This window comes from Hemicordylus capensis, chromosome 2, assembly GCF_027244095.1.
Source record: "Hemicordylus capensis ecotype Gifberg chromosome 2, rHemCap1.1.pri, whole genome shotgun sequence".
Classification (NCBI taxonomy): Eukaryota; Metazoa; Chordata; class Lepidosauria; order Squamata; family Cordylidae; genus Hemicordylus; species Hemicordylus capensis.
Genome location: NC_069658.1, coordinates 232,223,831 through 232,240,957, shown reverse-complemented (window position 1 = coordinate 232,240,957; position 17,127 = coordinate 232,223,831). Strand labels below are relative to the sequence as shown.

The 17,127-nt window shown below is 43.9% G+C and overlaps 1 protein-coding gene across 13 annotated transcripts in view; it reads left to right on the top strand.

Annotated features, from left to right (window-relative positions):
* The first annotated feature begins 717 nt into the window (after positions 1 to 717).
* Positions 718 to 17,127, top strand: part of LOC128344273 (vomeronasal type-2 receptor 26-like) — a 28,727-nt gene continuing 12,317 nt past the window's right edge. The window contains exons 1-5 of one of the 13 annotated variants that reach the window (XM_053294070.1): positions 2,686 to 2,723; positions 3,434 to 3,602; positions 9,184 to 9,475; positions 11,880 to 15,047; positions 15,148 to 15,957. In XM_053294070.1, coding sequence (XP_053150045.1) covers positions 15,045 to 15,047; positions 15,148 to 15,957 — 813 coding nt within the window. In that variant the 5' untranslated portion in view covers positions 2,686 to 2,723; positions 3,434 to 3,602; positions 9,184 to 9,475; positions 11,880 to 15,044. Of the gene's footprint in view, positions 811 to 2,685; positions 2,724 to 3,433; positions 3,603 to 7,114; positions 7,521 to 9,183; positions 9,476 to 11,879; positions 15,958 to 17,127 lie in introns of those variants that run through there. The other 12 variants (XM_053294067.1, XM_053294071.1, XM_053294068.1 and 9 more) reach the window with 12 other exon arrangements.

Here is a 17,127-nt window from a genome sequence, read left to right as displayed (position 1 = left end):
CTCTTTCGGGTAGTGAAATCCAAAACAGATTGTGAGCAGCTCCAAAAGGATCTCTCCAAACTGGGGGAGTGGGCAACAAAATGGAAAATGCTCTCTTCAGTGTTGGCAAGTGTAAAGTTATGCACCTTGGGACAAAAAACCCCAACTTCACATACACGCTGATGGGATCTGAGCTGTCGGTGAGTGACCAGGAGAGGGATCTTGGGGTCGTGGTGGACAGCTCATTGAAAGTGTCAACTCAATGTGCGGCAGCTGTGAAAAAGGCCAATTCCATGCTAGGGATTATTAGGAAGGGGGTTGGAAATAAAACGGCTAGGATTATAATGCCCTTATATAAAACTATGGTGCGGCCACACCTGGAGTAATGCATACAATTCTGGTCACCACATCTAAAAAAGGATGTTGTAGAACTAGAAAAGGCAGGCGCGTAACAATGATAGGGCAAGGGGAGACAGTTGTCTGGGGCCCCACTGCCTGGAGGGGCACCCCAGGGGCACCTCATGTGACTCCCCATTGCCCCCTGCCCAGCCCCATAGCCCCTCAGCCACTTGCCCTCTTCGCCGTCTCTCCTGCTTGTTCACCTGGCCCGCAATCGAAGCAGCAGACAAGCTGCAAAGAGCTCATTTTCTCCCGCCACTCAGCTGATCGGCGGGTGGGCGGGGCTTCCACGGAGGCCTCCGTGTAGGCCGCAGTGAAGCCTGAACTCGAGTAGGGCCCAAGCAAGCCAGGAAGGAGGAGGCAGCCGCCAGAGTGTTCTCTGCAGCAGAAGACCCCTTGCTGCCCTGCTTAACCCAGACCAGCATTTGCCAGGTAGAGTGTGAACTCCTTTTTGTGGTTACCTTTCCTGCCCCCCCCCCCATATATAGGGATCTGCTTGCCATAGGGCTTGGATATGGGGGTGGGGGGGGAGGGACCGAGAAGTCTCTGAATATTTATTTTGAAACAGCTTGGAAAATTTGCTGACTTAAAAAAAACTATCTAAAAAGTCCTATAAGTGGCTTGTTTCATGGCAGAAAATTGCAAAAACTTCTGGAACAGTATTTTATTAATTTTATTTATTCATTCATTCATTTATAAATGCACTTATGTTCAAGTTGTTTTGCAACCCAGAAGGTCTGAGTGAGAACTGTGAAGCATGTGTGGTGCTTTTATTTTATTTTTCTTGTGTGTAAACTGCTCCCCAATAACTTGCAGGGACTTCAGGGTAAATCTGGCCAACATGTGAATGCAGCACCTCCATTCCAGAGGAGATGTGTCTTAAAGGGCTTTAAAAGCCTCCTGTGAAAAACCTCCTGCAATCAAACTTGACTGAATTTGTTCAGAATTCTGGGAAAACAAACATAGGTTCACCCTGCATGGTTGAAAGTCTCCTTTGCTAATCTGCAGCGAGGGGCCCATTTTAATAATTCATCTTTCTAGTGTGTTCTAGGCATTAAAAGTAATACAAATGTATAGTACTCAATGTATATCACTATATATTGTGATGTGTGTGTGTGTATTCAGTGAAATGTATTTGCAGGCAGCATACTTATTTTGGAATATCAGACTTAAATCCTTGGGGGCCTGGGGTGTGCGGAGGCCCTGGACTTTGGTGGGGGGGGGGCCCATTTTAAAATCTTGTCTCTGGGCCCACTCCAACCTTGCTACGCCCCTGAGAAAAGGTGCAGAAGAGGGCAACCAAGATGATCAAGGGCCTACAGCACCTTTCTTACGAGGCAAGACTACAACACCTGGGGCTTTTTAGTTTAGAAAAAAAACCACTGTGGAGAGACATGATAGAGGTCTATAAAATCATGCATGGTGTGGAGAAAGTGGATAGAGAGAAATTCTTCTCCCTCTCACATAACACTAGAACCAGGGGTCATCCCATGAAATTGATTGCCAGGAAATCTAGGACCAACAAATGGAAGTACTTTTTCACACAAGGCATAATCAACTTGTGGAATTCTCTGCCACAAGATGTGGTGACAGCCAACAACCTGGATGTCTTTAAGAAGGGTTTGGATAACTTCATGGAGGAGAGGTCTATCAACGGCTACTAGTCGGAGGGCTGTGGGCCACCTCCAGCCTCCAAGGCAGGATGCCTCTGAGTACCAGTTGCAGGGAGTAAGAGCAGGAGGGAGGGCATGCCCTCAACTCCTGCCTGTGGCTTCCAGCGTTATCTGGTGGGCCACAGTGTAAAACAGGATGCTGGACTAAATCGGCCTTCGGCCTGATCCAGCATGGCTGTTCTTATTTTATAATAATAATAATAATTATTATTATTATTATTATTATTTTATTTCTATACCGCCCTTCCAAAAATGGCTCAGGGCGGTTTACAAAGAGAAATAACAAATAAGATGGCTCCCTGTCCCCAAAGGGCTCACATTCTAAAAAGAAACATAAGACACACACCAGCAACAGTCACCGGAAGTACTGTGCTGGGGGTGGATAGGGCCAGTTACTCTCCCCCTGCTAAATAAAGAGAATCACCATGGTAAAAGGTGCCTCTTTGCCCAGTTAGCAGGGGTAATGTTCAGTGAATGAATTAAGGTCATGATAGCTAGGGGGGAAACTCTGTGGTGCCCCCCTTCCCTTGATGCCCCAGGCACGTGCTTGTTTTGCCTTATGGTTAATTCAGGGTTGCTACAGAGGGTGGAGGTTATTTGCTTCCACTTCCTGCTTGTAGACTTCCTAAAGGCATCTGATTGGCTATGGTGGGAACCAGGATTCTGGACTAGGTAGGCCTTTACCAAATCCAGCAGGGACCTCTCATGTGGTCTTCTGTAGGTGTTTTTTCAGCAGTTGGACAAGCTCAGTCCCTTCCTCCACTGATCTCTGTCTGCTTTAAAGTTGTACGGATGAATTCGCACAAACATGTTTCCTCCAGCTGCCCACTGGTGCCTGGAGCCACATGGAGGAGAGTCTGGGGAGTCCCCTTATAATTATCAAAATCATAGTGATTTTTTCTGCTTCTTAGCAAAGCACATGGGATTTTCTCCAAAAGTTCACCTTTAGAATCCAAAACATAAACATAAGAATTAAGAGCAAAATGATGCAATTTCCTGAATGAAGTCTGAAAAGACTGGTGCATAAAGGTCTTCTGGGCTTCTAAGAGCTGAGGCTGAGGGCAAGTGGTTGAGATGTCGGTGTGAGGTTTAATATCATCCCCTTCAGTTCTGATCCCACGGCTGGACTCCCTCCGCATTGCTAAGCAATCCTATTCATCTTTACTTGGGGGTAAGTCCCAGTGTGTTCAGTGGGACACTCTGAGGCTTAGGATTGCAGCTTCAGTAGAGTAGTAAACTCGGTCTTACAAGATAATTTTGGCATCTCCACATTTGTTGAACATGGGTTGGGGGCAGTCAGGAGGGAAATGATTCTAGGTTCAAAGCCAGAATGATGTCCCTCTTGCTGAACCTGCTGCTGCTTCTCCTACTGCCCTGTGTAGCCTGTGGGATGCAGAAGACAAATTGTCCTTTGACACTGTTGAGGGATGAAACGGAACCCTTGAATTATTACCGGCCAGGAGACCAGCTCATTGGTGGGATCATCTCTGCGACAAATAAGTTATTTAAACAACACAGCTTTTCTGAGTCTCCTTCCACCAGAGCTCTGTGGTAAGTAATGATCTGCTGATAGATATACTGCTCTATTTTATATGAATACAACAAATATTTATACACCGCTTTTCAGCAAAATTTGCCAAAGTGGGTTTACATAGAAATGAATGAATGAATGAATGAATGAAAGAAATGGCTCAATGCCCCCAAAGGGCTCACAATCCAAAAAAGAAACATAAGATGGACACCAGCAACAGCCACTGAAGGGATGCTGTGCTGGGGATGGATAAGGCCAGTTGCTCTCCCCCTGCTAGAGAAAGAGAATCACCTCTTTAAAAAGATGCCTCTTAGCTCAGTTAGCAGGGGATAACTATTTTCTTCATTAAATCACGTATTCTCTATGTACCAGGGACTTTCTATGACTTGTCCCTAATAATTACGCATGTTCCTGTGGGCGGGGGTGGGAGGTGGGAATTACACCCCTCAGCCTGAAATGCTTCATAGAGTCTGGATAGGAGGTTGCGAAGCAAATGAGTAAAAAGCAGAGCAAGCAGGCAGATAAAAGCTCTTGGCGCTGAACTGTATTGATAATGCAGGAGGAGGCGTGGTGCTGGTGTGTGTAGGTCAGTTCTAAATCCCTAGAATTTAGTCCTTTCTTTCATTCCTTAGTGTGTGGGTCAGTTCTTCCAACACTCACTGCAAATCTTGTTCAAGAAACCGTGTGTGTGTGTGTGTGTGTGTGTGTGTGTGTGTTTGCATGTGAAATGCTGCTTTGTTGTGTGTTTATGTATTTGAAAGCAAGAGGCAGGAGTTGCCATGCCTTTGCTTGAGTTGCCGTCTCTGGCTTGACATTTGAGTTGCAGTCTGTGATAACAACAATGGGCTACAATATTCTTACTATTTAAATGTGGCTTTTAAAATTGTATGTAATACTGTTACGTTTTAATGGTTTTAACATTGGTGTTGCAAGCCATCTTGGGTTTGTTTCGGAAGAATGGCAAGGTAAAATTGTTGTTTAAAAAAATATACATACATGCAAGGTTCTCTCCCCAATGTTATACTCACAAAAACTCTATGGGGTATGTAAGATCCAATTGGGATCATTTTTATATTGAATAAGTGCATAGATAGGTTAGCCATATTGTATTAGATAAATGCTTGACATGAGTCTGTTTGCTTGATACAGTTTAGCCCTTGATCTTAGCATGAACCTATGAGCAATGCTGTCATATAGGTAAAGTCCCAGGTCTTCCGCATTGTGCTCAAAATTAGAGATATCCTCTTCACGGTTCCATATACATACTCCCACCTTGGTGGAGTCCCATTCTCCCACATTACATTCAAATTAGATATCCTTTTACGGTTGAGCACACACCTCCAGAGCTTATACAGAGTGCAAAGTGAGTAATTTTCCACTCACTGTTCAAGAAAGCCCCCACCTTCTCTCTCGTCTAATCTTAGAGACCCAGCCTGTCAACTCAGGCAAACTTCCTCATTTTTCACTGAAAAGCATAGTCTAAAAAGTAAGAGTATGCTAACCACAAACGTCACGCTTGGAAAAATTGGTGCTGCCCAGTCTCTGTACCTTTCGGTTCCCTTACGCACAGGCCACCTTTGACCAATGATATTAAATGCCAAGGGTATCAGCAAATTAAATTATAGGCCAATTGGTCAAAGCCCCTTTTGACCAATTATCATCAAGGAATTATGGAAATCAATGTTTGGGCGAATCATAGAATGGTACAAAAATCCCTGATTGGGATCCAAGCGAGAGGCTCTCTCCCTCAGGGAGGGTGGCTCAGGCACAGCACACAGGAGGAGGAAAGGAGGAAGTTGATCCGATCAATCAATTTGACGGCACCTAGCATCTAGCAAAAAGAGGAACAAGTCGAGGCTCCCTTGGGGTATAGTATATTGTGACCGCTAGGGTCTGGCTGTCCTGTCAGTGTCTCAAGGCTGTTAGTTTTGTGACTGCTTTGTGTGAGAGAAGTAATTTTGCTGCATGCTGTATGCTGTGATTCATCTGAATATTGGTAAGAAAATAAATCTGTTTTGATTAAATATAATCCCCTCATTCTCCTTGTGTCTTCTTGAGTCTTGGGATTCTTGATAGCTAGGACCATCAAAAGAACCCACAGTCTCTATTAGTGTGAGGATTTTTGGAGCCCTCAATTATTCCTGGTTGCAGGGATTTGGGGGTGTCAAAAATCTCTTACAGGTACTGTAGGCTAGGCTGAGAGAGAGTACCTGGCCCAGGGTCACCAAAAGATCCTCATGACTGAATGGGGATTTCAGTCTAAGTGTCCCCTGTACAAATGCGATATAAGAGGGCTAATGTAATCTCATGAATTTCCTTTTGAACAAATGAGGAAATTCTTGGATGGGGGCTGAGAGGGCTAAACGTGAAGCTTAATAATAAGACTGACATGCAGTCCACTGCTGTTATCATGGACTACACACCCAGATAACATAGTAGAGTTTTCGAAATAAAGGCAGACCAGATCGCAGGAGTAAATGAGCCAAAGAAAGTACAACTCAAGTGGGATAATGATGTCCCCCCCTCCCCCCTCCCACACACACATCCAGCAGCAGAGAAGAAGAGCCCAATTTAGTGCAACTACATATGGCGCAGCGGGGAAATGGCTTGACTACCAAGCAACAGGTTCCCGGTTCAAATCCCCGCTGGTATGTTTCCCAGACTATGTTTCCCAGACTATGGGAAACACCTATATCGGGCAGCAGTGATATAGGGAGATATTTTAAAGCATTCTGTGAATTGAAAAGTAATATTGGTCAATGCTATTTGTTTGTATACATTTATCCTACTCTTCCACCTAATGGCACAGCAGGAAATGACTTGACTAGCAAGTCAGAGGTTGCCGGTCCAAATCCCCAAACACCTATATCAGGCAGCAGTGATATAGGAAGATGCTGAAAGGCATCATCTCATACTGCGTGGGAGGAGGCAATGGTAAATCCCTCCTGTATTCTAACAAAGACAACCACGGGGCTCTGTAGTCGCCAGGAGTCGACACCGACTCAACGGCACACTTTACCTTACATAAAACCACCCTTCATCCTATTTTTTTAATAGCAAAGCTTAACAAAGCTTTGCTATGCTTACGGAATGCCCTAATATTTTGTCAAAATATGTAAACTTCTTCCTTTATCTTGTTATATATATTAATGAATTTATTTTAGAAAATTCTAGCCAATCTTTAGACAATTTTCCCAAGGCAGTTTACAAAAGTAAAAGCAGCAGGCAGCAAAATGTCCTGGGCTGCCCCTAGCATATTGCGGAGGTAGGTTGACTGTTGAGCTTCTGATTCTGGAGTTATGTTTGCAACTTTTTTAAAAAAAGAAAAAGGTAATGCATATTGCTTTGAAAGCTCTTAGAGTCTGTGAAGTAATGAAGCCTGAACCCCCTCTTCTTGTTTATAAGATTTCTGTATGGCAATTGCTTTGCTTACTCCCTATATTAAAAAGCTGTGCAGGGGTCAAAAGGTCACAGCTCCTGTTCTACAGTTGGCTTTTGGAGGGAAGAGAGCTTTGATTTGATTGGATATGTTTTAAAATAACGGAGGGAACTTGAGTTGTTTTGATTGGTTTGTTTGAAAAGATTTGGAGGGGGAAAGTAGAATATAAGGAGGCTGCCTTAAGCAGAGTTTTAGTGCAAGTTAGAGAGCTGAAGAGAGTTCAAGTGAGGGAGTTCAAGGAGTGCAAGTTACTGTCACAGTCAGAGAGAATGGGAGCTGGTGCTGGAAAGAGAGCTGAGAAGTCACTGGGAGCGTTGTGACTTGCTGGAGGACCAAATCACTCCTAAAGCAGCTGAAGGGAGAGCCTGGGATTGATCCTCAGAACTGGGAAGGAAGAGCAGAACCTGAGACTGAGCAAGGGAAAAGCCAGGCTTGCTGCAGAAGCTGACTAGGGGTTGTTGCAAGAGGACTCATGGAGAGGACTCTGAGTTGGGGCCCAGTAAGAGTACAGGATAGATTTGATGCGTTTTTCTCATATTTTATGAGTCAGTTTGGTGTAGTGGTTAGAGTGCTGGACTAGGACTGGGGAGACCTAAGTTCAAATCCCCATTCAGCCATGATACTTGTTGGGTAACTCTGGGCCAGTCACTTCTCTCTCAGCCTGCCTTACCTACTTCACAGGGTTGTTGTGAGAAGAAACGTATGTACGTGGTACACATACTTAAACACAAACAGCATGGTTGCTGTTTTGTACTAAATTTCCCCAAAGAACTATTGTTTTGAATTGAACTATTTTAAAGTAAGGTTTTCTTTTGAAGTTAAAGATTTGTAGCTCTCATCTATTTCCCCACCACACACTTAGAAGCCTTTCCATCCTACCTAACTTTGAATGAGACAGAGGTGTGAACGGCTGTTTTCGTAGACACAGCCAGAGAAAAAAATACAAAAGTCTACTTGGTGGCAGTGGTGAAGCTTAAGATCACGGAGCTGGTTGACATCGGACTGTGACAGCTGGTCTTGTAGTAGCAAGCATGACTTGTCCCCTTAGCTAAGCAGGTTGTATTTGCATGGGAGACTAGAAGTGTGAACACTGTAAGATATTCCCCTCAGGGGATGGAGCCACTCTGGGAAGAGCAGAAGGTTCCAAGTTCCCTCCCTGGCTTCTTGGAGACAGGGCTGAGAGATTCCTGCCTGCAACCTTGGAGAAGCTGCTGCCAGTCTGAAGACAATACTGAGCTAGATAGATCAATGGTCTGACTCAGTATGTGGCAGCTTCTTATGTTCCTACGTTCCTACGTGGTAGCAGCACAGTGAGATCTGCGACAGAGTCAAAGGAGGAGGAATATGGCCGGGAATGGAGGATTCAGGGAACGGAAGATAACAATAGCCCAGCTCAGAAATTTCTGTACCTGGGTACAGGGGAAACAGGAGCATGCCATCAACCCCACCCTAATGTGTTCCAAAGCCCCACCTCTGTCTCTATCTGAGTGAAGTCTTTGTCTATAGAAACAAATGCACTATCCATGGAGAGCTTCTTGTTGTGAGTTGGGATGCTGGCTGCCCCAAAACTCCAGGTGAAACATTTTCCTCTGCAGACAAAGGATCAGGTCTTGACTACCAAGCTGTTGTATAATGTGAGCTGAACACCTGCTTTGGAAGATGAGCACTAGTTGTGCATTGGAAAACACATGAGAGAGTGCAAATTTTGGGGTTCCTACTTTCCTCTCAGACTGGTAGAAATATATCTCTGAAGGTCACACAGTCCTCAGGGACATACTTCTGTGTGTCACAGAGAGCTTCTGAGAGAAGGTGTGTCACAGAGAGCTTCTGAGCAATGGGTGACATTCAACTCCTTGACTGCTTTATCCTCTGGAAGTGCTATGCAACGCATGGGAGTATGTCCCTGAGGACTGCAGGACTTTGGGGGACATATATTTTCCAGTTACAGGGTGATCTGAGGGGAAGGTAGGAACCCCAAAATTCACCCTCCCCCTTTGGTAGTCCTTATATTATGCTGGTAGTTCTTAGCCAAATGTTTAAGTGTTGAAAGAAAGGGTATGGGGTTACAGGACTGAGGCTAGCTGGTATGCTCCCATGCCCCCTGTATCCAATAGGCACAAGAACAGTTGAACAGGACTAATGACCTGTGCATTTTGTTGCAGGTATGCAGATACCAAGAACTGGAACATCCTGTCTTTCCTGTTTGCCATTCAGGAGATCAATCGGAATCCCAGGCTCTTACCCAACGTCACCCTGGGCTACACCATCTATGACAACTATCTCAATGCAAGAGCTATCTATGATGCCTTGGTAGACCTGGTCTCCACTGGGCAGGTGAATGTTCCCAACTACAAGTGTGGAAGATGGAGTATGCCCTTGGTTGTTCTTGAAGGGGATGAATCTGAAAACTCCATCCATATTGCAACCATGGTGGGCATCTACAAAATCCCACAGGTACAAGATATACGAGAGCCAAGACAAAACAGACGGGTTTAAAGAGATACTAAAGTGAAATGAAGTCACCCTAAAACATTCCAAAAGCACTTTTTGTTTGTGTGTGTAACTGCAGAAGGCATATTTATTAACAAAATAGGATACCGTATTGCAAAGAAACTTACTTAGTTACTAAATCACTTAAATAATTTACTTTACTTAGTGTTCTCTAATGTCTGCTTTGCTGAATAAGTTCTTCATTTAACACAATTGGACAGACTCTGCTATAGCAGGAGTTCAAAGGACAGTTCTGATAGATTTCCAGTGCAAAGCCATTTCAAGTCTTAAGGATACCAGGGGGAAAGCAATGCATGCAACAAGTCTTTGAATCATCTAATGTCTATTATTCAGTAATACAAAAAACCATTCCTTTCCAAAGAGAGTTAAAATTTCCACTCATATTAAATTCATTGAAAATTACTTGAATTTTCTTAACTGAAAATTAAGGTGTTCACCTTCGTTTCCACAGCATGTAAGCTGTAAAGAAATTGCATAGTATTGTATATTATGTTGATTGATTAAGTGCCGTCAAGTCGGTGTCGACTCTTAGCGACCACATAGATAGATTCTCTCCAGGATGATCTGTCTTCAACTTGGCCTTTAAGCTCTCTCGGAGTCAGTGGTGCATTCATTGCTGACATGATCCATCCACCTTGCTGCTGGTCATCCTCTTCTTCTCTTGCCTTCAACTTTCCCCAGCATTATGGACTTCTCAAGGGAGCTGGATAGTCGCATAATGTGTTTGAAGTATGATAGTTTGAGCCTGGTCATTTGTGCCTCGAGTGAAAATTCTGGATTCATTTGTTCTATGATCCATTTGTTTGTTTTCCTGGCCGTCATCCTCAAAAGTCTTCTCCAGCATCAAAATATTATGTTAGCTTTACAAATTAGTCTCCAGGCACCCACACTATGGGTGACTCCATGTGTCATGCTGAAAGTGGAGCTGCTTGAGCACTGGGAATGCACGGGCACCCAGCTCAGATGCCGAGACTGGAAGCTAGTTTTCACGACTATTAATTGGATAGGACAAGCATCCTACCAGCTTTGGGAGTCGTGCACACTCCCAAATTTTGATCATGTGGTAGTAAAAACTTGGTAGGAAGAGGGGGAAGTGATTGTGTGGGAGCCTCACCCTAGAAAGGAAGACTTTTCCTCCTGCTTCATTAAACAGCTGATTCAAGGTGCTGGGCAGGATGGTCCTTGCATCCCAAGATTCTCGAGAGGGGCTGTGATCCAAAGTCCAGGGTGGCTGCAGAGAAGGCCCAATCCTAAACACATTGGCAGCAACTGGAGGTGGACCTCCCCAGATGACCTTAGTAAACAGATTATAGAGAAGGTGCTGACTTTAGAACATAAAAACATAAGAACAGCCCTGCTGGATCAGGCCCATCTAGTCCAGCATCCTGTTTCACACAGTGGCCCACCAGATGCCGCTGGAAGCCACAAGCAGGAGTTGAGGGCATGCCCCCTCTCCTGCTGTTATTCCCCTGCAACTGGTACTCCGGGCCTAAGCTGTTTAGGGGCACCTTAAGTGGCACAGTAGGGAAATGCTTGACTAACAAGCAGAAGGTTGCCTGTTCGAATCCCCGCTGCTACTATATTGGGCAGCAGTGATATAAGAAGAAGCTGAAAAGCATCATCTCATACTGTGCGGGAGGAAACACTAGTTATTGTATTAGGGGGAGGGGCGGAATACAGATCAATAATGGGGAAAGAAAAGATTTTTGCAGATGCCATGGACAGCCAGGAAAACAAATTTGATCATAGAACAAATCAATCCAGAATTTTCACTTGAGACACAAATGCCCTGAGCCATTTTGGAAGGGCGGTATATAAATCAAATAAATAATAATAATAAATGACCAGGCTCAGACTATCATACTTCGGACACATTATGTGAAGACCCAGCTCCCTTGAGAAGTCCATAATGCTGGGAAAAGTTGAAGGAAAGAGAAGAGGACGACCAGCAGCAAGGTGGATGGACTCGATTATGACAGCAATGAATGCAATGCACCACTGAGAGAAGTAAAGGCCAAGTTGAAGACAGATCATCCTGGAGAGAATCTATCTATGTGGTTGCGAAGAGTCAACACCAACTTGACGGCACTTAATCAATCAATCAATCAATGGGAAAGGGGAGTATCAGGAAATAGGAAACAGGAATAGGAAACAAGAAAATGAACATTAAATATAGAGAATTTTAAAGTTCCATATTTTGTTACAGACAATTAAAATCAGTTCAATAATGAAGGCTCTGTGATCTTCTAGGTTTGCCCTTTAAGATGCTGCACATCCTGTTAGGACCCTTATTCCTTGTAGCAATAAGAATAGTGTGGATATTGTTCAGATCTTTCTTTCTCGACAGGATCGAACTTGGAAATCCCAAGAGCTGTTCATAAAATCAGATGCAAGTTCGTCTCTCAATCATCGTGTAATAAAAGCAAGTCTGAATCAATCCCAGCCATTTTGGCTGAGATTAGAAGCTCTCTGTTAGAGCCAAGAATGGAAGCAGCTCTCTGCTTCGCCTCCCTCTCTGCCTTTCCTTCCTTCTCCATTCTTCTCCTTTCTTCTGACGGTTCCTGTTCCTCTATTTCTCTGTCAGAGTGACCAGCAGCCTCCTAATACCACCAACCTTTCCTTTATTCGACTTTTCGTCCAGGTTCCCTGCAAAACTTTTCCACAGCAAAACTTTTTTCACAGCAAAACTTTTTTAAAAAGAGGTAGAGGGGAACTTCAGAAGCAATAACAGTTCCATAGCTGGCACATTCATGGGACTTTCCTACTTGAGTCAGATGTTATTTTGCAGGGCAAAAAGAGGAAGGCAAATGTTTTTACATGCACATCTGTGAGGGTGTCTGCCTGTGCCCCATCCCCTCAGGGGAATATCTTACAGCACTCACATGGAGTCTCCCATTCAAATGCAAATCAGGGTAAAGCCTGCTTAGAAAAGGGGCAATCCATGCTTGCTACTAACAAGCAGAAGGTTGCCGGTTCAAATTCCCCTGGTACTATATCGGGCAGCAGTGATATAGGAAGATGCTGAAAGGCATCATCTCACACTGCGCAGGAGAAGGCAATGGTCAACCCTTCCTGTATTCTACCAAAGAAAACCACAGGGCTCTGTGGGCGCCAGGAGTCGAAATCGACTCGACGACACACTTTACCTTTAAGCTGTTTAGGGCTTTAAACAATAGCATTGCAACTTTCTCCCAATATCCACCCCCACTCAACATTAAAGACTCCACATTTAAATTTGGCTTTATTATTCTAGAACTTTCTGTGAATGCGGCTGTCTAGAATTCCATTACTGGCTAGATTACCACATATGAAAGGAAGGTCATTTAACTGAGCTTCCAAGAAATTACAGCTAACGTCCATATAAAATTCATCTTTGGGGGACTCAAAGACTGTCTGAAGAATATCTTCAACACATTTCCCCTGATATCTGCAGATATTTATCTCAGTTGTCTTTTTAGCACATAGTGTATTCCAGACCTGGGGATCTGATTTCTTCACCAAGTTCTGTTCCTGATCCCCAACATCTCTGGGTAGGGCTGACAAAGTTTCCTGCCTGGAGAGCTGCTGCCAGTTAGAGTAGACCTAATTTCCAGTAGGGCTGGAAAATGTACAGCTGTTCTTGGACTACAACTCCCATCATCCCCACCCAAGGGTGATGAGACTTGTAGAGGACTTAAGTTGTGCAGCTGTGGAGCAGACAGTATTCAATCTGATGGTCCAATGGTCTGACTCAGTAGATGGGACCTTCCTATATTTGTGTGCCAATAGCATTCTGAGTGTAGATCCTTGAGGTCAGCAGTTTTGAAATATGGAAGCCACTAGCCAATAAATTCAAACAGTAGCTCAAATACTATGCAGCCAGATACTGATCTCAGCAATAGGTGTATTTGCTGTTGGAGATGTGACTCCATTGGCATCAACCCTTAATGCCAATGACTCCCAGTGACCATTGTGGACATTAGGAGTAGAGATAGAGAGTATAGGATTGTCCCCTTGTTCTCTGTATTTCTGCTATTGGTGGAATGATATTCTTAGGACACTCCCTCCTTTGTTCTCTCTGTTCTATCTTCTTCCTTCCACCATGAGGTAGCTAGTACAGGGTGCAGGCCATTCTATCTAAGTTTGTAAATTCTTCAGCTAAACCTTTATTTGTTTTAGCTCTTAAGCAATTGTCTCCAGATCTCCTCTGTGAGGAGGATCAGCAGCATCTGGGGGGTCACTGTGTGAAACAGGATGCTGGAATAGACGGGCTTCCCTGGGCCTGATCCAGCAGGGCTGTTCTTAGGTTCTCTGTTCTCATCGAACTGAGGTTCTCTGCTAAATAAGAGGTTAACTGAAATTCTCTCAAAGATTTGCTTCTTCTGAGCCCTGTAAACCTCACTGGTGTGGTGGTGAAGGTGGGGAGGCTCCGTGGCTACTAAGGTTAGTTAGTTATTAGTTAGTTATTCAATTTCTATACCGCCCTTCCAAAAAAATGGCTCAGGGCAGTTTACACAGAGAAATAATAAATAAAAATAAGATAGAACCCTGTCCCCAAAGGGCTCACAATCTAAAAGAAACATAAGATAGGCACCAGCAACAGTCACTGGAAGTACTGTGCTGGGGGTCAATAGGGCCAGTTACTCTCCCCCTGCTAAATAAAGAGAATCACCACATTAAAAAGGTGCCTCTTAGCTAAGTTAGCAGGGGTAAGGAATGCATCACTGCACTTCTGTTGCTTCTCCCATCATTCTTCTTACCACGCATGGAGCTCCTCTGCCTTTGCAAACCATACCAGGGGAGTTTAAAGGGGCTTGGAAGAAGCAATCATGTTTGTGGCTTAGATTGGCAGATGACTGTCTAGTATGGGAGCCTCTAAAACTTGACTACTGTAATGCATTCTGCATAGGGCTGCCTTTGTACGTAGTCCAGAAACTACAGAATGCAGCAGCCAGATCGGTCTCCGGGACAACACAAAGGAACGACATAACACCAATTTTAAAAGAACTGCACTGGCTGCCGATATGTTTCTGGGCGAAATACAAAGTGCTGGTTATCCCCTATAGAGCCCTTAATGGCTTGGGCCCAGGCTTTTTAAGAGAACACCTTCTTTGTCATGAATCCTGCTGTTATGATCTTCTGGAGAGGTCCGGTTAATGTTGCCACCAGCTTGTCTGGTGGAGACTCAGGGCCAGGCTTTCTCTGTGACTTCCCCAGGGCTTTGGAATCTGTACCCTGCTGAAATAAGAGCCTCAGCTTCTCTGCTTATTTTCAGGAAGACCCTGAAGACTCACCTGTTCTTGAAGGCTTTAAATTAGAATTAATTTTAATAAGGTTTTAATAACTGTTTTATGCTATTATTTTATTGTGTTTTGTGGATTTTAATCTGTGACTTTTATATAGTGTTAAATTTTGTACACTGTGTAGAGATGCACATATCAGGCGGTATATGATAGATAGATAGAAAAAAACGCCCTTCTTGCTGGTTTCCCTCTCAAGGCTCCTTCCAATATACCAGTCTCTCTCCATCATAATGGTAGGCACTCTGTATTATTAATAATTTTAAGTTAACAAATGTCTCATGATCTTTGTCCAGAAAGCTTGACAAAATGACAATCTTTTCCCTTCCTTACTAGGTCAGTTATGGTTTTGTTTCTCACCTTATTAGTGATAAAACTCAGTTCCCTTTTTTCTACCGGATGGTCCCCAAGGAAGAACCCCTTTACCTGGGGATTGTGAAACTGCTCCTGCACTTCAAGTGGACGTGGATCGGGCTCATTGTTCCAGACACTGGCAATGGGGGAAGGTTCTTGAGGATATTCACCTCTCTGCTCACAAAGAGCAGCATTTGTGTTGCTTTCTTACACAGCATCCCAACAGGGATGAAATTTTATTATAATCACCGTTTCAAGATTGATTCATTTCTCAAGTGGCATGAAGTCAATGTCTATGTTTACTATGGAGACACAAGATACTTCATTGATGGAATATTAATCAAAGGAATATATGACCAGCATGTGCCTTCCACTGTGGGGAAAATCTGGATCATAACAGCTTTATGGGACATGTATTTGACGGCAATATGCAATCATTTACCTTCCCAACACATCCATGGGATATTTTCCTTCTTTATCCAGACAAACAAAAGGATCAAATATGTTGATCTGGAAACATTTCTTAATGAAATGAGTGCCTTTAGGGAGATGATGTTTCCTTGTTTTTATTCAAAGCACACATTGTCTGTGAAGGGCTGGACAAGATGCAGAGAGAAGGAGAAGATGGAGTCCTTTCCACAAGAGCTGGTTGGAAAAGCTCTGTCTCTAGACAGCTACAACATTTACAGTGCTGTCCAGGCTGTGGCACACATCTTACATGCTGCATATTCATCTAGATCTAAGAGAACGACAATAGCGGGAGGAGACCTTCAAAAGCTGCAGCCATGGCAGGTAACTATTTTCCCTCTCAGGTTACATAGGAAACTGCCTTATTCAGACTGTTAGTCCACCTAAATTCAGTATTGTCTACACCAGGGTAGGCAACCTTGGCTCTCTAGCTGCTGTTGAACTACAACTCCCATCATTCTCAGTCACAATTTTTTGTGTGAAATATAGGAACATAGGAAGCTGCCATACCTTATAAGGTGGGAGTCAACCCTGGAACAAGAAGTGAAGGTTGGCCTCTGCCCTCCTTAGTCCCCCACCTTCTTCTTCTCCCTCACAAAAAGAACATAGGAAGCCGCCATATACCAAGTCAGATCATTGGTCCATCTAGCTCAGTATTTTCTAAGCTGACTGGCTTTGATCTACAATGACATGGAACACAGTCCCTCCGAAGGATCGTGGGCTGCAAGCCAGGGTCGTCCTATCCAGCACCTGTAAGCAGCGATTTGATGAAGCAGGATGAAAAGTCATCCTACCAAGGTTGAAGCTCCCATACAATCACATTCTGCTCCTCCTACCTAGATTTTTACTTTCATGAGATCAAAAATGAGGATGGTGCAGCTTTCCAAGATTTCAGGCAGGAGTTTCTCCCAGCCCTACTTGGAGATACTACCAGGGATTGAACCTGAGCTGAGATGCTCTGCTATTAAGCTATAAGAACAGCCCTGCTGGATTAGACCCAAAGCCTATCTAGACCAGCATTCTGTTTCACACAGTGGCCCAACAGATGCCCCTGAGAAGCCCACAGGCAAGAGGTGAGGGCATGCCCTCTCTCCCGCTGTTGCTCCCCTGCAGCTGGCATTTAGACTGGCATCTTGCCTCTGAGGCTGGAGGTGGCCTATAGACACCAGACTAGTAGATATTGATAGACCTGTCCTCCATGAATTTGTCTAAGCCCTTTTAAAGCCGTCCAAGCTAGTAGCAATCGCTTTCTTGCTTATTAAATTTCTGTACCGCCTTTCATTAAAACAATCTCAAGGCAGTTCACACAAAAGTTAAAACAAGACTACCAAAATTTACACAATTAAAATATCTGCTAGAATATAAAAATAAGATCTAATTTAAAAAAAACACACAACCAAGCACAATATAACCATAAAAGATACAAAGCAGCAGCAATAGGGACAATCATATAAAAGCCTGGGTTAAAAAAAAGCCAAGATTTCACATGCTTTC